Source organism: Ustilaginoidea virens, chromosome 1 (assembly GCF_000687475.1).
Source record: "Ustilaginoidea virens chromosome 1, complete sequence".
Lineage (NCBI taxonomy): Eukaryota > Fungi > Ascomycota > Sordariomycetes > Hypocreales > Clavicipitaceae > Ustilaginoidea > Ustilaginoidea virens.
This window is the reverse complement of record NC_057316.1, coordinates 1,416,354-1,436,669: the sequence shown is the minus strand read 5'-3', so window position 1 is coordinate 1,436,669 and position 20,316 is coordinate 1,416,354. Positions and strand designations below refer to the sequence as shown.

The 20,316-nt window shown below is 44.3% G+C and overlaps 8 protein-coding genes across 8 annotated transcripts; 2 read left to right on the top strand and 6 right to left on the bottom strand.

Annotated features, from left to right (window-relative positions):
- Positions 1–37: 37 nt before the first annotated feature.
- UV8b_00172 (uncharacterized protein) lies at positions 38–1,647 on the bottom strand (the record flags this gene model as incomplete). Its single annotated transcript, XM_043137670.1, has 4 exons — positions 38–148; positions 213–468; positions 529–1,193; positions 1,261–1,647. The coding sequence occupies 4 exons, from the start codon at positions 1,645–1,647 to the stop codon at positions 38–40; spliced, it is 1,419 nt and encodes a 472-aa protein (XP_042993604.1).
- A 989-nt stretch (positions 1,648–2,636) lies between these two features.
- On the bottom strand, positions 2,637–3,690 carry UV8b_00171 (uncharacterized protein; the record flags this gene model as incomplete). Its single annotated transcript, XM_043137669.1, has 2 exons — positions 2,637–3,610; positions 3,666–3,690. The coding sequence occupies 2 exons, from the start codon at positions 3,688–3,690 to the stop codon at positions 2,637–2,639; spliced, it is 999 nt and encodes a 332-aa protein (XP_042993603.1).
- A 413-nt stretch (positions 3,691–4,103) lies between these two features.
- On the top strand, positions 4,104–5,713 carry UV8b_00170 (uncharacterized protein; the record flags this gene model as incomplete). Its single annotated transcript, XM_043137668.1, has 4 exons — positions 4,104–4,420; positions 4,486–4,901; positions 4,992–5,626; positions 5,693–5,713. The coding sequence occupies 4 exons, from the start codon at positions 4,104–4,106 to the stop codon at positions 5,711–5,713; spliced, it is 1,389 nt and encodes a 462-aa protein (XP_042993602.1).
- Positions 5,714–6,918: 1,205 nt separating this feature from the next.
- Positions 6,919–8,825, top strand: UV8b_00169 (uncharacterized protein; the record flags this gene model as incomplete). Its single annotated transcript, XM_043137667.1, has 3 exons — positions 6,919–7,003; positions 7,119–7,481; positions 7,648–8,825. 3 exons carry the CDS (start codon positions 6,919–6,921, stop codon positions 8,823–8,825), a joined length of 1,626 nt encoding a protein of 541 aa, XP_042993601.1.
- A 369-nt stretch (positions 8,826–9,194) lies between these two features.
- Positions 9,195–11,501, bottom strand: UV8b_00168 (uncharacterized protein; the record flags this gene model as incomplete). Its single annotated transcript, XM_043137666.1, has 2 exons — positions 9,195–10,820; positions 10,875–11,501. The coding sequence occupies 2 exons, from the start codon at positions 11,499–11,501 to the stop codon at positions 9,195–9,197; spliced, it is 2,253 nt and encodes a 750-aa protein (XP_042993600.1).
- A 1,155-nt stretch (positions 11,502–12,656) lies between these two features.
- UV8b_00167 (uncharacterized protein) lies at positions 12,657–13,848 on the bottom strand (the record flags this gene model as incomplete). Its single annotated transcript, XM_043137665.1, has 2 exons — positions 12,657–12,887; positions 12,946–13,848. The coding sequence occupies 2 exons, from the start codon at positions 13,846–13,848 to the stop codon at positions 12,657–12,659; spliced, it is 1,134 nt and encodes a 377-aa protein (XP_042993599.1).
- Positions 13,849–14,619: 771 nt separating this feature from the next.
- UV8b_00166 (uncharacterized protein) lies at positions 14,620–15,099 on the bottom strand (the record flags this gene model as incomplete). The annotated part of the gene is made up of 3 exons (XM_043137664.1): positions 14,620–14,779; positions 14,839–15,005; positions 15,070–15,099. The coding sequence occupies 3 exons, from the start codon at positions 15,097–15,099 to the stop codon at positions 14,620–14,622; spliced, it is 357 nt and encodes a 118-aa protein (XP_042993598.1).
- Positions 15,100–16,024: 925 nt separating this feature from the next.
- UV8b_00165 (uncharacterized protein) lies at positions 16,025–17,269 on the bottom strand (the record flags this gene model as incomplete). The annotated part of the gene is made up of 1 exon (XM_043137663.1): positions 16,025–17,269. The coding sequence occupies one exon, from the start codon at positions 17,267–17,269 to the stop codon at positions 16,025–16,027; it is 1,245 nt and encodes a 414-aa protein (XP_042993597.1).
- Between the last annotated feature and the right edge of the window lie 3,047 nt (positions 17,270–20,316).

Genomic DNA, 20,316 nt, shown 5'->3' with positions numbered 1-20,316 from the left:
ACGCTGACTTACTGCGACAAAGCTTCGCAACCAGTCGTTACAATGGAATTCCCTCCATCAACTCTAGTGCTCCCTCTCTTCCAACCGTGATTATCACGTCCCCTAGTGTCTTCGTCATGAATCCAGCTTCGCAGTATGTAAAATAATACTGCCATTGTAGCAAAGTCAGTTGGACGGTCCAGACGGTATGGGTATACAAAATATGTACTTGCCTCCCACTTTCTGCGAAATACTTGAATAGCTTCCTTGGACATGCCTGGATGATTGTGCAGTAGCGCCGGTTTTATTACATCATCGAACTGATATTGAAAATTTTGGTTCCATAGGCGCAGTGTCTTCGCATAATGACCTCCGATATTTTCGACTTTTTCAATTATAAGTGTTCCATTCGATTGACGGCTTATATGATTCATCAGTTGCGTGATTGAGGGTAAATAACCTCCCGGGAAAATGTATTGGTTAATAAAGCTGGTTTGACTTGTCAATAATGATTGATCAAGGGTACGAGTTCGAGCGGGAAGTGCTTACTCGACTGACTTGGAATATTGCTCATGCCGCCCTTCCGGCATGGTTATACATTGAAACATTGCAATCCCCCCATCTTTTTTCAGAAGTCTATCAATGCTGGCAAAATATGTGGCTAGATATTCTTGCCCAACCGCCTCGAGCATTTCGATCGAGACAATCTTGTCGTACGGCTTCTCTGTATCAGGAAGTTCACGGTAGTCTACCAGTTTCACCGCGATGCGATCTTGCAGTCCAGCTGCTTGTATTCTCTTCTCCGCAAATTCTTTTTGCTCCTTTGACAAGGTAATGGTGGTAACTCGGCAGCCAGTTTTTCTTGCAGCTTCGATGGCAAACGAACCCCAGCCAGTACCGATTTCGAGGACATGATCACTATTCTTCAAGTGAGAACCTTCTATGAATCGGAGAAGCTTCCTGTATTGCGCTTCTTCCAGAGTCTCACAGTCAGCTTCCCGACCCGTTTCGCGCTGCCATATAGGGCAAGAATATGTCATGTCTTGTGAGAGAAATGCCGCAAACATGTCGTTGCTGATGTCGTAGTGTGCCGATATATTTAGGTGCGCACTTGACAAGGCGTTGGTAGAGCGCACAAAGTAGGATATTGAGGTTGAGATCTTGGAAGCGACTGTGGTGCCATTGTTCAACCGTTCTCTATTGAGGATGAATAACTAACGATCATCTCAATGGCTGCCGTCTTGACAATGCGAATATTCTGCGGCACACGTTTACACGTACCTGGAAAAAGGAGGTCAGGTCTTCGCATTGGAAGTCACCTAGCATGTACGCTTCTGAAAAACCAATGTCAGCAAACAATAAAAGCCGTAGCCAAAAGCTGTCTCTCTTCACGACAATTTCCACTCGTGGTATTGTGCCTGCTCGTCTTAGACACGAAGTTTCTGCGGCATCATGACCAACACCACCGAATAGTTTCTGCCCGAACACATGACGAGTTTCTCCGGGCTCGTCGACGAGAAGAAGTGTTCCAGATTCAACACATGCAAATGCGCTCAAGACTACGCTTTTGGCCACAGAAACAGCTGGCGTCCAAGCCCAGCCGCAGATAGTTTTGCGAACCATCTCGGTCCCATTTCTGACGGGCTTGGTGAGGATCTTTGGGAACATTGGTAAGGACTTGGAAAACGTATGCCTCTTCTTCTTCTTCTCTTTTCACCGCTCAATTTTGGCGTTGCGATCAATCGCTTGCAATTGAGAGACTGGCACTTGGAATGTGTTCCACCAGTTATTGTTTTTGAGTACAGCTTGAGTTTCATAAATAGCCCGCATCGGATGACACAAGCACCTCGATCACGGTCGGGTCATCCTTAGTGTGGATCGTAGTGTGCAACAGCGGGTATGCGATATTAACCGGGATATACGATAAATACCCAACGACAAGCTCCGCTGATCGGGCTTCTGTCATTGTTTATCTGTTATCAGTGTGACATTCGTCCATCCCTTTCTTCGTTGCTACCGTCACGTCGTTATCCTAGCTATAAGAGGATTGGCTATGCCTACAAGCGGTTAATGCGCCGCATTAGTTGGTGAAAATGTAATTTCAGATAAATTTTTATTTCTGCACAAGCTAACTTTAATGATTGTTATTTCTTTATCCGTCTCTCCTATTCTATGACTGGTCGACTTATACGGACTTATAAACATGCGGCAACGGGTTTTTTATGCAGCAGCAACTAAATTTAAAACAGAAGTAAGTACCTAGGTAGGTAGGTAGGCACCTTCCACGCAATTAGTAGGTAGGTAGGTTGTACTGTATGTAATAGAGGCAGCGGATATGCCCAGAACAAAGGAGGTAACTTTCCACCTAATGAGAGGTATGTACAGATACAGGATGTAATTCACCATAGGAGGTACATGAGAGGTAAGGTACCTTACCTGATAGGAGGTGTCCAGAACAGCGCCTAGAACCGAAGAGGGTATTTTCCACCTTACCTTAGGTACCTGCCAAGATATTTCGTACGTGAAGCCACACACAAAAGGGGCAATTGTCTACCTGTAGGTACCTACCTCTAGGCACCTAGGTACCTAAGGTACCTAGGTAAGTACCTGGCCTATCCCAACAACAGAAAAGGTACAGCTGCGACGCAAACTCTTTTCTACTTGTCTCCTTCGTCAAGCTGTGCCCTTCTGCTCTCTAGAGCGAGCCACACATTCATACTAACGGCATGAAGACTTGTCGTCACGCCAAGTCCAGCTCGTTGTAGAAGACTGACCAGCTGGGCCCTTAGTCCGTCCAAACCACCTTGAATACCGCCAACCCAGTTAACGCCTTGCTCGTCAAACACTTTGCCTTCAATTCTTCCCCCGACTAATACCAGTTTGTTGAGGCCGTTCTGGCAGATAGGGTCATAAAAACCAGGATTCTTCTTCCGTGTTGGAGCCGGGAAAACTCCTGCCACAGGCGCTAGTATACTAAGAGCAGCAGCAAGATGCGCTGTGGAGATGCAAGGTAATGTAAGAGCTGCAACAGGGCCAACCATGAGAGGCTGAAGTTGTGCATATGCAGAGTTAGGTGGAACAGCAATGTCCTTGATGGTCTTATAGGCGGCTTCAGACAAATCGTGTACTAAGGGAACGGGACCCAACCACTGTGCAGGTGGCAAATCCTTGGAGTAATCGGGTTTGTGGAATTCCGTGATTCGTAGCGCAACGCTCAGCATCTTGGTGCGCATAACTTGTAGTTGTAGTTTGGCGGCAAGATCGAGACCGGTAGAACCGTCTGTTCCCAAAGACTGCGGTACGGCTTGCACGGCTTTTTTCAGTTCCCTTCTAACGGCTGCCCATTCAATCGCTGTCAGATTGCTGTGCTGAAAGAACAAAACGAGTGGTGTGGTTCGCAAAAGTGATGTATAGCTTCGAATCAATTGGCTTTTCCTTGTCTCGACAGGTCTAGCGCTGGGTAACTTCGACGTCATGGCAGCATCCCTACTTGCGAAACGTGTATCGCATGCCATGATTTCCGCATGGCGACTGGCTTCGAACGATCTGGTAGTGGAAAACAGTCGATCTGGTGCGATCTGTATTTCTGGTCTGATAACCTTGGGCAGCAGTAAGCGAAGTGATGACCAACCTGCCGTGGCGACTTCCCGACGCATTCTAGAATTGTCAGTGCAGATCCAACTAACAATTGCTCATTATCATAAAATGCATACGTGCGTATCGAGACAACGTTTGAAAGTTGCAAATTAACAAGGACTGAGTTGAGCCAAGAATTTGCAAGCTACCTGCTACAAAGGAGATAAAATTGACGAAGACTGGGATGTGAATAGATCATCCGGATCAATCTAAAGCCGGTGATTGGGTTTCAAAACGAGAGGAGGGGCCGATTGCTGACTAAAATTCCAAAATCTCCTAAAAGGAGCCGCTTATTGGCGACACGCGCCTCAGTTCCTGCCTAGCACTACCGAATCAAGGCTTCATTCAGTGAAGATATAACATCCACCACGGGAGTCCTTCTTTCAAATTGCTCTAATCAAACTACCTTCCTTTCTAATACACGCAACTTGTAGATTGGTTGTCTCTGCAACTTTCCAATTACATCTGCTCTACGAAACCGACTCGTTATGTCTACTCTTGAGGAGCTTGACGACCTTGACCGCAGAGACAACGATGACGACAAAAAGCGAGGGACTGACTCTAATGATGATAAGCGCAAACAAATTGATGGAGACGAAGAAATGAAGGATAAAGACGATGGGGCTAGTGACGATATCCTAGATGAGGAAATTCTTGGCCTCAGCACCCAAGATATCCTCACTCGCAGACGACTGTTAGAAAACGATTCCCGGATCATGAAGAGCGAACTCTCAAGGCTATCGCATGAAAAGGCAGCAATGGGGGAGAAAATCAAAGATAACATGGACAAAATAGCAAACAACAGGTATGACTCGTTACAGGCATAGTCTACATGTAATATGAATGAATATATTCTGATCGACTCTCCAGGCAGCTCCCATATCTAGTGGGTAATGTGGTAGAACTGCTAGACCTCGACCCTACCGCTGAATCGTCTGAAGAGGGAGCGAACATTGACCTTGATGCGACTCGGGTGGGGAAATCTGCTGTGATAAAGACTTCAACTCGTCAAACCATCTTCTTACCTCTGATCGGGTTGGTGGACTCCGACAAGCTTAAACCTGGCGATCTTATAGGTGTTAACAAAGATTCCTATCTAATTTTGGACTCCTTGCCAGCCGAATACGACAGTAGGGTCAAGGCTATGGAGGTGGATGAAAAGCCCACAGAGCAATATACAGATGTAGGCGGACTCGACAAGCAGATCGAAGAGTTGGTCGAAGCAATAGTCTGGCCAATGAAGGAAGCGGATAGGTTCAAGAAAATAGGCATTAAGGCCCCTAAAGGTGCGAGAAGACTTGACCAAACCTACCAAAGCTTTTAGCGTTGAAGAGAGCGAATTAGTGCGATTTTATTAGCTAACACGCGGTCATAAGGAGCCCTCATGTATGGACCTCCAGGCACCGGAAAAACACTGCTTGCCAGAGCTTGTGCGGCACAGACCGACGCAACTTTCTTGAAGTTAGCTGGACCTCAACTTGTCCAGATGTTTATCGGAGATGGAGCTAAACTAGTCCGAGATTGCTTTGCCTTGGCAAAAGAGAAGGCACCAGCAATCATATTCATCGATGAGCTGGATGCTGTTGGTACAAAACGATTCGACAGCGAGAAGAGCGGTGACCGCGAGGTGCAGAGAACCATGTTAGAACTTCTCAACCAATTAGATGGCTTCGCTTCAGACGATCGCATCAAGGTCCTGGCCGCAACAAATCGCGTCGATGTCCTTGATCCAGCTTTACTTCGATCCGGCCGTCTTGACCGGAAAATCGAATTTCCGTTACCCAACGAAGAAGCTCGAGCCCAGATTCTCAAAATCCACTCTCGCAAGATGAAGGTAGACCCAGGCGTCAACTGGGGAGAGCTAGCAAGGAGTACCGATGAATTCGGCGGAGCCATGTTGAAGGCTGTCTGCGTCGAAGCTGGTATGATTGCCTTGCGCTCAGGCAAGAACAAAATTGGCCATGAGCATTATGTTGATGCCATAGCCGAGGTACAAGCCAAGAAGAAGGATGTAAGTACCACAATATATAAATATTACTATGTCGATAAAGTACGGGCGCTAATTTATATGATCCAGACTGTCAACTTCTACGCTTAGAGAAAATGCCCCTCGCTTCCCTGTCAAAATCTCTCATTTTATAAACAATGGCTGTGCCATCATGATGTATGGGAAGCAAGTAAACTAGCGGTCATGGGGATTAGATGTCACGTTGTATCAGTAACCCGCTTCTGGTTATGGATTTATGGGTCGATCGCCAGAGCGTACAAAGAAAATACAGCACATTGGTAGTATTCCTGCTTAAGGTTAATTGGCCGTGCCTGTTTCCTGATCCGTTGGATGGGTGCATGGTAAATAACTGCGGCCCCTAATTTTACTTCTGACTGCTACTATGTACATAGAGCTATAGGTTCTATTGGACCGGAAATTTTGCTCCCTCCCATGACAGTTCACTACCTAGGTACCTACCTACCTACCAGGTACCTAGGTACCTATCCTACTTGCTGCCTGAGGGAAAGTGAGCACGGGCCAGCAGTCACTAGTACCTTTGCAGTGGGGACCTGTCGTCACTTGACGTCATCGTGGCAGGAGCACATCCAATTAATCTCACGAGTAACTAGCTCCGGAGCAGTTACCGCGCTTTTCTGCGCGTCTCCTTGGCAAGCTGGCATGAAGCGACTAGCGTGATTCTGTCACTATCTGGGTAATTGCGCAAGGAAGGGACTACAGGCGATGAGCTACCAGCAAAGAGAGGAAAGCCCTTTGCAAGTAGCGATTTCCGAGAAGCAGCCACCTGAGATTGGTACGGTTCGATTTATTGTTCATTGTTGCAGCCTACTTTGCTGTGATGGTGGTTGCTTGCAAGTGAAACCCCGCTCATTCGACCTGATCCAGTTCCATTCACCGAGAAAAAGAAAAAAAATCATGATGACGTTATAGACACGCCAGTCCCGGTCTTTCCATCCCAGGTCAACTGCGTCCTTAAGTGGTGGCCAACGTCGTCATCAAATAAGGCAGGACGTCAATAGATCGATGCTTACTTACTACAGAAAAGATTCGGTCGAGCTACTGACTTCTTTATCAAATCCCCCCTCCGTAACCTACTCTATGAGCGTTCAACTTTATCCTGACATACAAGTGTCTTACCGAAAAACATTACACGTTCGACTCTCCTGGTCCTTGCATATCTTATACTAGGCCCCTTCGCCCATACCTAAACCCGCAGCCTTGTGTAACAGATACACGACAAATTTCTATTTCCATCCCGCAGCTCTCTTCATAGTCTTCTACAGCTGGACAGCACAATGAAGTACATCGGGCTTATTATCACGGCCGGCATAGCCATTTCTGGAACAGTCGCAAGCAGCTGGTTTCCTGGGACCAAGGCCGGTTTGTTCACCGTCTCTTCCGCTCGACTATACTTTCTATTTCCTGCACCTTCCCAGTAATTATCCTGTTGAGGAGCAAAGAAACTGACATGATTTAAAAAAAAAAAAAACCTCAGTGTACAATAAATGGCACCAAACCGAATTAGAGCGATGGCTCTCTGATCATGGTATTCCATATCCCAAGGCATCGGATCGCAAAGATTTGTTGATGCTTGTTCAAAACCGTTGGAACGATGCTATCGTGGAGCCGTACAAACTATGGGAGACAGGCGAATTAAGCTCTTATTTACGAGAGAGAGGGCATGATGTCAAGACGAGCGCCGAAAACTCCAAGGAAAGTCTAGTTTCACAGGTTAAAGCCAACTGGTACGAAACCGAAGACGCTGCACAGCAAGCATGGGTCAACGCCAAAGATTGGATTCTGGATACGTGGTCCGAAAGCCAGTTGAAAGCTTTCTGCGATAAGCATGGCATCCCAGGTATGGATTTATAGTTTTTGGACCTTAAGCACAAAAACTGCGGGAACTGCGGATCGGAACCTGCACTTTCTGCAGTGATCAGTCGCGATGTGGTTTGATCGTGGCAATTGCCCACCATGTATTTACTGAAGCTTTCTTTGGTCACTGACGGCTTCATCTCGTGTAGTGCCGCAACCTCATCATCGGGATACCCTCTTACAAAAGGCTCGTCTTGCATATGAAGCAGCTGCGAAAAAAACAGGAGAAACCGCAGCGTACCCTGGTGATTGGCTCTACCAAACTTGGAGCGAGTCGGAGTTGAAGGCCTGGCTTGATAAATACGGTATTCCTGTCCCTCAACCTACAACTCGCGACAAGCTCCTCGCCGCAGTTCGCCGCAATTCTAGGTTAGCGTATCTCAAGGCGAAACATGAGGCTACGAGCGCAAGCACCAGTGCCCAGGCAGCCTATGCCTCTCTTACCGATGTCATTATTGATGCATGGAGTGATTCAAAACTGAAAGAATTTTGCGACAAGAATAACATTCCTGTTCCTCAAGGCACGAAGGAGAATGAACTTCGAGCCCTGGTTCGCAAGCATCGAGCTGATTTTCTAGGGGACAACATCCAAGCCAAAGCAACGTCCGCACTTGGTGCTGCTACGTCAAACGCCAGGAACGAGTTCGCCAAGGCAACTGACAGCGTATCTTTGGCGGTGGAAGATGCGTTTAACCGGGCTATAGAGACTTGGTCTGAGTCTCGTCTGAAATCATACTTGGATGCACGAGGCATTCCTGTGCCGCACGGGTCGACCACGGACAGTTTGAGGGCAATTGTGCGCAAGAATTCTCATAAGGCGGCATCGGGTAGGCAGGCCTGGACCTTTGATGACTTCAGCTATGGGAATTTGAAGGCATACATTCAAAAGAACGGTGACGACACAGCCAAGAAAGTAGCAGCGAAGCGTGATGCTACTAGGGAGGAGCTTGCGAAGGCAGCCGCCTCTGCCTACTCATCAGCCTCGAGCGCTGGTGGAGATAAATTTGCCTCCGCTACAAGTTATTTGGCATCGGCCACTGCGTCCGCACAAAACCAAGCATTCGAGACATGGACGGAGTCTGAACTTAAGGCGTTTTTGGATAGCTATGGCGTACCGGTACCCCAGGGTTCCAAACTGGAGGAATTGAAGGCGTTGGCTCGTAAGCATTCCACGTACTTCAAGTATGGAACGTCGTCACCAACAGGGACCGTGTTTGCGCGCTTGGGGGCTGCGGCAGCACAAGGGTGGAGGTGGGCAATTGACCAACTGAGACTTGGAAGCGAAGTTGCGACACAAGAAGGTCGGAATGTGAGAAAAGAGTTGTAGGTTGGCTACTGCTGCCCAGTGTAGTATGGTGTCGCCTCCTTCTAGGGGGGGGAGTATGACAGTTTCGAAATTCTTGAATTTTTTGGTCCGATTCGAAATAGTTACCTACGGATTTGACAGAAGCCGACTCCTAAATATTGTTGCGAACAAGCTACCGTCAAGCAAGTCTTTAAGGAGACATTTTTCCAAGAAACCAAGACGCCGTCGTCAAAATCAGCGACAGCAATTACAGTTAACTATCCGAACACTCACACTGGCTGGAATCGCTCGATGTAACTAAATAGGTCAACTGTGATTATCACCAAAACCCATAAGTGATTGAAAAAACGCCCTTTGGATCAAAGCCCCAGCCAACATGTGTAGCTACCCTTAAGTCCATAGCCTACAAGTTCCATCAGCTCCAGCACTTACGCACCATGGGTGTCGAGGATGCCAGTCGACATCCATAACACCTAGCCTGTTAATGACAGAGTGTCCCCTCAACATTTTCACTGGTACAATAGTGGCGTTTTCCATCAGGTCATTAACCACCTTACCGTGAAATATCTGCAAGGAGCCGTCGTCGCTGGCGTCAGCGAAAAGCGGGAGTCCTCTATGATACTTGACGGCCCGAATAGCCTCGGAGTGGAACCTCATGGTCTTGTATGGTCTGTCGGAGAGATCTAAATCATGCCACAGCAAGCGGCGGTCATAAGATCCCACAATAAGATTATCTCCGCCAGAGTGAATATCGAAGGATGATATCCATCGCGCCCCTGGTTGGAGGACTTTCACGAGTTCTTGTCTTTGCAGGTCGTAGCACCGTATCATTCGCTGTGTGGTGACGAAGAAAAGCGGTCGAGACGGATGAAAATGAGCTGATTGTGCCAGGCCATGAAGTCGGCGAAAGGGTATTTGGCTCAAGTGCCGAGAGAGCGTATGAATGATGACGGAACTTCGCTGTCCCGTTGGAGACACTGTACAGAAAAAATCGCCGCGCCTATGCCATTGCATTGACTTGATGGTAGATTTGACGGTAGCTTTTAGCAGGACACCCAAGTCCTCAAGCTTAGATCCAGGTCTTGACCACTTCGCCGACGTTTCCCTGGCTGTACTATCACCAGCCGAGGCGTGATGAGTAGAGTTTGATGCGCATCCAAATCCAGCATCAAGAACAGCTCGACTCGCCTTATCTACGGCATCATTACAGAGTGGGGGCACCATGAAGAACAGGTCCTCTCCAGTAACAGCTGCGAGGACGAATGTCTCTTTGTTGGGTCGCCATCTGATAGTATTGACAGCTTCATCGGCACTGAGCCTCACCATCCATCCTTGGTGACCATTGACTGCCCACACTCTCACACACCCGTCGTCTCCCCCAGACGCAATCCATTCTCCATCCGGACTAAACGCCACAGATCGTACGCGTCCTACGTGGCCTCTGAAGATGGTCTGACACAAAGTCGGAAAAGGCTTCAGTTCCTCGGGACGCGGGAGTTGCGGTAGTAGGGAATTAGGATCAATGTTGAGCCTATTTTTTCGAACCCGGGGGGCTAGATATAGGTCCAGGCAACGTTCGAACCGTTCTTTGACTAACTGGTCGTAGCCGGGAACCTTTCGTAAGGAATCAAATTGAAATGGGAGGTATTCCTTCTCCCGATCCTCGGGATCGGTTTCCTCCCAAGATATCCTTTCCTCTGCTGTAGGCAAGAACTCTGGCGGGGGATTGTAACTCAGATCGTAGCCCGGAGGTGCCAATTTCGGTGCTGGTATATTCATAACATGTGGTTCCTTATATTCTTCGTTGGTCCATATGTCGTAATATTTTTCTTTATGCTGTACTTCGTCCATTTCTTCTGTGGGCTTGTATGGTAGGATACGACCCTCCTTGATAGCTCGGACGAGCTGGGCAACTCTCTTGGCTTCATATTTGGATGGCACAAATCGCCTCTTTGGCTCAGGTGCAGCACTAAGTGGCATTCGTTCCTCGGCACCAGTAAAATATGGGACCATATCCTATACAATTAATTTAGATAAAAAAAAATTCACATGTAAACTTCAGGAACGTACCGGGTATGGATCATAACTTGCTTCAGGGACCTCCCCCATTTGAAGTCGACGAAGCAATTCCAGTTCTTCATGGTTAAGGTTCAACGGTTTGCCTGTCTCTGGGTCCAGCAAGCCAGTCCACCCTTTTGGCAGCTCAATGCTATCAAGAAGAGCATCAAGGGCTTCTCCAGTCGCTGGTCGCATGATCTTCTTGCCGTTAATATCATAACCAATATGGGGATATGAATCATAGAAAGAAAGAGGGATATTCCCGATGGTGTTAGTTTGGCCCTGAGCGTCTGTATCATCACTATCGTAGACGGGATCGATTTCAGCATATTCATATCGTTCACCACCGTTGGCATCGGTGACCGTACGATACGATAGCCGAGAATCTACGCCCATCTTAGGGCCAGCCTTTGCACTGAGAGGTAGCTTGTCGTAAAAACCAGTCGTATCCTTATCTTCGTTGCTCGCAGAGTCATCCATACTCTCGTCGCTGTCGAATGCAGGGTCGTCGGACTCACTGCTTCCGTCCTCACTCCGTGACAGCACCCCTTCTAGCATGCTTCCGTCGAAGTCATTGTCGGAGCATGAGTCAACCACGGAATCCTTTCTCTTGCGGCTTTCTTTAGTGGACGAAGGCATATTGATGGCTAATTAAGCTTTAAGTGACAGTGTTGTGAAACGTCTTTTGAGCTTAGCTTGGATAGTAATAAGTTCGTTCTTCTACAGAGTATGTCGATTACTTTTTTTTCCGTTATCTTATCAGATAGCATAATGAACCTTACAGCAAAGGTACGGAGCCTTAGCTAATAGACCCGATTTGGATTATGTAATAGAGCAGGTGGGTCTTCAATAATAAGTCTTCGTGTGATATATAAGAAATTTCGCCTAATCAAGTACCTCCTATGTATCTATCAGTATGGGTTGATACTATCGCACAGGGCGGGTTATACAGGCAAGGGCCGCGTAATAGGATACGCAGGCATATGAGTTAGTAAAAGGAGATGTTATGATCTAATAGCATAAATGCGGCTAACGCATGGATATAGCTGAGACTAACGAAACTAGCTCATAACTCTAATAAGATTCAATTTTCCTTTATACAGCTAACTATGAATGCGCCGATTAGTAAACACGCTGACTCGATAATACTGATTTAATACATCCATGGTCCTTGTTTACGGGATACTAAATGTCGATGGACGGATTGTATTTACTACTTCTCGCGTGGGCGAACTGTAAATACACCACCACAATGGGTCGAGTTAATAACCACGTGACCTGGTGTATTAAGCACCCAACCTACGGCTAGAGGTACCCAGATTCCGCCGTCGGAAACTCCACTGATCCTAAACAATATTTAAGATAGTCCGCCCTTGAGGCTTGCATATCGCGATTTTTAAAATCATTGCCGTACATATTAAATTGAAGCTGATTTCACAGCCGGAAAAAACGCCAAATAAAATGGCGCATAATGATGGAGAAGAGGAAATTAGTTCATGATCAGCTTTAATTAACTTATCTGTTGTAGTCTATGTCATGGTCTCGCGTAGCGAGCACTTTTCAGACAAATACTACCTAGTATATCATAAAAACCACCAGGGGCCGCCGGTAATCGCTGTCGCTAGCCACTTCTGCCACAGGTTGAGTGCTTGATACACGAGATAGGGTGCTTGCTAACCCGACCCTGCATAAATACGGCCTTTCAGGGTTCAACAAAGTGCGAATGAAGTAAGAGCAAATTTCGGCTGCCATAATAACATAAAAAGCACCTTAAATGGGGAGACATCGGCACAACTAGGCAGGCTTAGCGCCCGCCAAATACATAATAAGAGCACCGGGCGACTTGCTCCTCTTTCGATCATGCTTCTTTCGAACCCACTCAAACTGAGGTTCCAGACGGCGATTTGATTTCTCTTCAATCAATAACGTGCTTCTTCGTTTTTCACGGACATACTTCGTGTGATTCCAGAATTGATCCTGCTCCCATTCAGGAACCCAACGTTTTATCAGTACGTATTCCGGATCCTGTTTCCCGACTGTTAGGAAAGAAACTCGATAGAAACATGACCGATGAGTAACTTACGGTATCGATGTCAAAGTCGACTTGAAAGACACGCAAGGTCTCGATAGAAAGATGCCGACGAGCCATACGTGTATACGTTTGGCGTTGACCACTCTCTGAGGCCTCTGGGACTTTTTTTTCGTCCAGGATTGCTGTGATGGCCTTCTCGTCTAGCCCAGACTTAAGCAAATCCTCTTGCAACCTGCGCTTGTATTCTTTCTCCTCCTGGGCCTTGCGTATTTCCTCCTTGGCCAGACGATCAGCCTCTGTCTTTTTATAGCGCTCCACTGCTTCTGCAGCTTCCTTCTCACGGCGCTTATTTTCCTCAGCTGCCTGCTCCTCCTCCTTAAGCCGTTTCAACTCTAACTCTCTCTTGATGCGTTTCTCATCTTCAGCTCTTGCCTCGCGTTGCCTAATTTCATCAAGTTCAAGTTTAGCGCGATGAAGATCTGCCTTATCTCGTGCCTCCTTTGCTATGCGACGTTCTTCATTGCTTTTTGAATTTTCTAGGCGAAGTCTTTCAAGCTCACGGCGCGCCAATTCGGCTTCCCATTCATCTCGAGTTAGATGAGATCGAGACCGGGACCTGGAACCAGAATCCCGGCGGTAATGAACGACTTGAGGGCGTCGCCGATAGTCCGCTTCGTCGTCGGACGAGTAATCATTATAGATTCGGTTGTTGATTATCACGGGATGTGCTGGCGCTAAGGCAGGGCTTGCGGGACTGATATTACGATCCCGATATCTATCACGGGACCGAGCACGCGCCACGACTGTTGTATGTTGTTCCGGTAGCAGATAAGTAGGACCAACAGGCGTGCCATAGTAGCTTCTAGGGCGCTCAATATGTCGAGTAGGCCTAGGAGGGTAAATGTGATGGCGAATGCGCACATCGACGTCTTCGTCGTCCGAATAGCAGCTCATAGCTTAGGGTACCTTGTAGCTAGTGTCTACCACCACAGCACGAATTTCAAAGTTCTATCGAGCACTCGACTCTGCAATCAAATTCGAAGTTATGATAAATTAGAATATAGAGGATGAGTCTGTATTTCTATCGGAGTACCTAGGAGGTATGTAAGCACGCTATATTAGTTGAGGGCCTCTGACAGAAGTGAGAAGCGGGGGTTGTCGTCTTAGACACCTCGTAGGGGCGGAGCAAGACCATTTAGCGTGGGACCTGTCAATTATTTTATCGCATAGAGTGGGGCATGTAAGCGAGGAGCGGGTAAAGGTCCTTATATATTTACATGAAAAACCGGCGAAAGCCGCCGCTATATATTATTCTGAATATCAAGCAATTGCATGCATTGGATAATAGGAGAAGGTAGTTATAATGATTGGGTAAGAGCCGATAAAAACAGAAACTGTTGAGTTTCAACTAACCAGCACCAAGGCCATAGCACCTGAACCTTTCTGATATGACATATGCCTAACAGACATGTGTAAGCAACCCTACCTCACAACTCAGCATATGATGATTATATACTACTATTTAATGAAAGGACATATGCCACAGCGAACTACGTAGCCATCCATTGCAGGAGCTCTTATCCAGCTTTCTGTCGCAGCAGGCATTTACTATAGTAGATCTATTGCAATATAATAACAGAAGGGGGCTAATATTCATCCGCCTAGCTCCTCCGCTTTCCCCATGCCCAGAACGTCGACAGATTCGGCGGCATCGGACCTAGTATATTAACAAGTTCGCAACATCTGTTCGATATGGTCACGACTGTTTTTATGGGTCGTTTCCAAATATAAGAGACGTTGATTCAGCCTTTTTATATCCGAATCCAATTCATTTGTCTGGCCCTCAAGCTTCTGCCGCAGAGCTGGCAATGATAATAACGCAAACCTAAATCCAGTCCAGTCAGTCTCCCGAAATTTGACTTGCTCTGAATAAAAAAAACTCACATCTTTCCAACACCCTCATAGACAACTGCTCCCTCGGATAGACTATCTATCTCCCCTAGTGTTAAACGCACTAAACGTTGTTCCCGCTGTTTCGCAGATATCTGAGAGCGAGCAAGACTAATCTGTTGCTGTGCAGCTACGGCTTGTATTTCAATTTCTCGCGCGAGCTTAATACCAAGGATATCAATTAACTATTATTTATGTTGAAAATAAAAAGTTCTTATAACTGACCTTATATAGTGCCTCGTTTGAAAGAGACATTTCAAGAATTTTAAGAGATTTTGTAAAATATAGCGTTTTAATCTTCGAGTAACTAAAAGGTTGTCACGATATCCTAGAGGGCAGGCTTCGTAAGAAAGCTGTCGCGACCTGGGCGGGTATACTCACGAACGAGCGCTACGATTATATATTATTACTACAATGGGCGCCGAAAACACTGGTGAGCAACCACCGCTCCACCCCCTCCCGAGCAGATCGGACTAAATCTTTAACGTGAAGTGAAAATTCTTGGGTGGGTAGTAAGTTGATTGATGAATTTCAGAGTAACGATTCTTTCCTATCCTCATTTAGCAATTGAAAAGATTCAGGCGATTTAATTAAACACATCATTATCCATTCAAGTTGTTTTATTTGTATGAAGTCAATATTCAGGCGATTTAATAAAATACATTATTATTAGGCTTTTTATTCGTCTGTATTTTGCATTTGATATTGCAGGGCTTTTGTCTCTTTCAGTGGAAAAAACAGCCCTCAGTGTGCGCTAAATTTACTTTTTTTTTTTGAAGACTACTTAGTAGCCCCGGATTGAAAATTTTACTAGCAAGAATAGCATGCCATTACCTGAAGAAAATTTTGGAAATGCTGTCTCAAGTTTGAAAAAAAAAAAACCCATTGACGTTTATCGTTTATTGACCAATTTGAAGCACAAAATGTAGTAGACTGGGCGATCAAATAAAGAAGCGCAATATGTTGGTTAATAAGGAGCCACTATTTCAAAAAGGCTGAAGATCACGTTGGTGATAAAAAAAAATTTCCTGAAAACGCTTGCACGCTCGGTCGTCAGCTGCACTACTTCCTCCGCCTGCATCCCTATAAGAACTTTATGCACTGAAATTTTTTATTTCTTGCTTAAGTTATTTCACTTTATCTACAAAAGCCAAGACTCACTCATCACTAAAAAGCACCCTTAAAAAGATTGATTGCCACGGTAATCACCAATTACAGATTCGAGCCGACCAGCGAGGAGTCGGTGTCGTTTCACTATGCCTATCCATTCGTTCATTCCGATTACAGATAGAAGCATTCCAAAATCAACGCCGAGTCTTCCTAGGCTTCCTGCACAGTAAAGTAATTGGGTGAAGATACTCTCCCGAGAGGTCTTGTCCTTAATATTAGGTAGATACAATTGCAGGGTATCTAGTAGGAGCCCTACCATATGCAGTGGAAAGCAGGCTAATATAGGGGGGAAAGGGTAGAGAACATTGTCTTTTAGACCGCTTGAATTTGCAAAGCTCGCATCCACACTTTTAGATACTGAGACCAAGCTGAAACTATGCTCACGAAATACCTCAATAAAGCGCTTCAGATATCTCTCTGTATGTTGACCACCAGACCACATTTGGGACACATAAGTTGTATGACGCACGCCTTCTTTATCTGCCAACTCTTTAAGAGGATGCAGGGCATCTAGTGTTAAAATAAGTGCGTTAAGGCGGCACACGAGGAAAATTGCGGGTAGCGCTTGTTCCATAGAAGTCTCGGAGACAAGAACCGGGATGATACGCTTGAGCCAGCCTACTGTACGTAGGCCCGATGCAAGTTTTAAATTTGTTGTCTTTAATGAAGCCATTAGATCTTCAGCCATCTGTTTAAGTGCAGTGGTTGCTTCGTTTGTCACGGATATGACAAGTGATGATGTCGGATATAGGGATGCCAGTCGATGGGCATGTGCGTATATATCCAGTGCAGATGAATAATTGGCGGCGGCATTGGACTTGATGGCTGACTTCAACAGTGCTGGAAGCCCCATCAAATCCACGAGCCGCCCTGAGTTGTGTAGCTGACGCAATGCCTGTTTCCGCTTGTTGATGATATTATCGCTGACTTTGCTAAAGCCATTAGAGAAACGCTCTGCCTCTTGGTCAATGCGCGGCACTAAATGCATTAAATCGTTCGACCTCGTCCTCAATATTGGCAGCAATTGTTCCAATGACGTGTGGTCGGTTGCCGAATCGACGATGAATTCATAAGACTTTTTAGATAGAGATTGCACGGATCGCAATAGTAAATATAAGGCATGCGATAAATTCTGAGGCTCGAAGTTGCGGAGAGAATCCACTGGCTGTCCAGCGAGGTACTCCAGGTATGCAACTGCTGTCACATCTGAGGCCAGGTCAGGTCCTAGAAGTTGCTCGTTCAGTGCCTCTGTCATCTTGGGAAATTCTAGCGAGGCTTGATATTTGCGGTATAGTACCACTGAAAATTTTCTTCGCCTTGTTTGCTCCGTATGCTCTAGATAAGTACGGCAATCGGCTGTCAGTTCGGACGATATTGCCATGCAGGAGGATGATGGTTTGTTTGTTCGAAATTTACTCTTAGAAACCTATTGCCCGTTGCTCTGGGCCAGCTGGGGACCCCACCTCGGGTGACCCGTGCTTTGCTCGGCGGGCGAGGTGGTTGGGGCCCATCGCTAATGAATTTCCCGTTGGCAACCTGTATTCCAGAGCCAAGTCAGCCTGTTAAGATTTCCTTAATGCTACCTCAGAGATAACGAGATGTCACCAGAAACCAGTTTGGCGGGACATGTTAGCTTAGCTACCGAGGTAGAGGTAGGTTTTGACTACAGTTCTGGCAACTCACCTAGAATCTACTTGCATAACTTATATAGTGAGTGTATACAAATGTTTTTTAGCAAAAGCTTTAATACTTATAAGATAATTGTATTTGAAAATAGTAAAAAAAAAGGCCCGGTATAATAATAGTGCATCTTAGTACTGGCGCGAATATACCCCTAAAATATTCAAAAAGTTACTAGATTAATTCCTTACCTTATCTTACCCTATCCGCTGATAGCGCATCAGCACTAGGAGGAAGGCCCGGTCGAGGCGGCAGAAATTATAGATATAGACAGAGGAAATAAGGGTAGACTTAAGTCAAGTAACCATAACCACTATATTACTATCGCTAACAATAATTATAGACGAATTAGCGGCAATACCGTATAAAATAATATAGGAATCTAAAAAGAAACTAAATTACTTAAATAGTATTACTAAAAGATCGTAGACTATATCCCAGTAGCTATACTAAAAAATATATAGAATGCTATTATTAGCCTAGTTGATAGTATTAAATATATTAATTGAACCGACCCTACTTTAAACTTAAACCTTATTATAACTACTAACCTAAAAAAAGTTATAGAAATATCACAGGCTCGGGCTACGCCCGCGCCACAATATGGCTAGGACTCGGGCTGCGCCCGCGTCTAGCCTAAGAAGGGCAATAGACGGAGTCACGGGACTATACTAGGACTCCGATACGTATTATAATCGGGATATAAATAGACTAAATAGAAGGTTCCTACTTAGATCCTTTTCCTTCCTCTTTAGTCTATTTAATATATATTATTAACGCCTATTCGCAGCCGCCCTAGGGCTAGTCCTTCATATTTAAATAGACTCTCTCAGCCTTACTATTATAACTCTATATTATAGAACCAATAATATAAGCGTTACACGATATCGAAATAAATACGCCTAATAAAATAGGGGCAGACGGTATAGGGTAGTAGCGCCCCCAATATAATATATATACCTAAATGCAGTAACTTTCTAAGGGAATATAATAGATTTAATCGTAGATAAACTCTTTATAGGCATATCTTGTAGAGTAGGCAAATAAATCCTAACCGGAATACTAACTAGTCCCGGTGATATAATAGGGCGGACCTATCCCCCCTACTACTCTTAATGCAGCTTATACCTAACCTAAATATAAGCCGATCCCGATGGGGGACCCTTTTAATAGCAAAAAGATAATATTTATAGCCTAGCGAACCTTTATGCAATATAAGCTTAAGGTCGATAAGGACTTTATTAGGGACGAAAAGATATAATAGATATTTATCTTCTAGAATTTATCTTCTATAGTTTAATTATAAATTGCAGCCTTTTTTGAGAATAGTAAGGCCTATAATTATAATATAATAAAATTCTTTAAATACTTCTAATATCTCTTTAAGGATTTGCATTAATAAGACTATATAATTATTAAATTTAAGTACTCTTTATGCTAAGGCCTTAAAGAACCTTTTGCTACCTTTTTCGTCTAATTTAAAGAAAAGCTAGTATTTATAGGAGGAATTAATTAGCCTAAAGAAGTAAAACTCGAATACTTTTACTCTATATTAAATGCTAGGATAGCCGATAAGATTATTAGACTTAGGATCTCCTATAATAATTACTACCTAGTAGTTAACTACTATTATTAGATTGCTATTAACCTTAAGATTAGTATAATAATTAGGTGCTACTTTAGTCCTCCTTACGACCGATAAAATAATAATTAAGATGCAAAGGGTAATATATAGATAATAGGTATTAACTAGTTTGCTTTAAAAAGTAAGTAATATATAGCCGAATGGGTTTTATAAAAGGTCTTTAATAAGTAATAGGAGAAGGATCTATACTTTCGTTATAGTGCTTCTACCTACTATATATAGAAATATCGTTTATAAAAGGCTTATAGACTAAAAATAGTTAAAGTAGCTATAATAGACTCTTAGGCTGCTAAAAAGGATAATAGTAATAATTCTTAGGGAAAAGATTAGCCTTTAAGTTTAATCTCGCGAAAGGGCTTAAAGTATATACTTAGAACCTTAATTAATTACGAAAAGGACTTTATATAAAAGAGATAAAAGAGATTATAGAATATATAGATAGGCACCCTTTTTTAATACTAATATTATATAAATCTTATACTTTTATTAATACCTTAATCGACTTAGGTTATAATTACTATAGCGCTATAAGCGAAAAAATAGTATAATAGTTAGGTCTCTAATCTATCCGCCTACTATAATATAGGAAAATCGGAATAGCAGTAGAGATTTAAAGCTATTTAGGGGAATATAAGGAAGCGACTTCCTTTATTATATATATTATTCGTATAGATATTAATATTAATAGCTAGCCTTCTATAGTTATACTTTATATAATCCTAGGCTTTACCTATAATATTATCTTAGGTCTCCCTTAGATAGAATACTATAATATTATATTATAAGCGAAATAATATTAAATATAGATTAGAGCGGTAGGTAATCTTATTATCTAAGAATTAATAGTATAATAGTCTAGCCTTATTATAATTAATATTCTTAATTCGGTCTTCTATAGTATACTCTAATAGGTAAAGCATTCTAAAGACTAATTAACCTCTTTTATTACTATAAGCCTATAAAAGATAATATATATT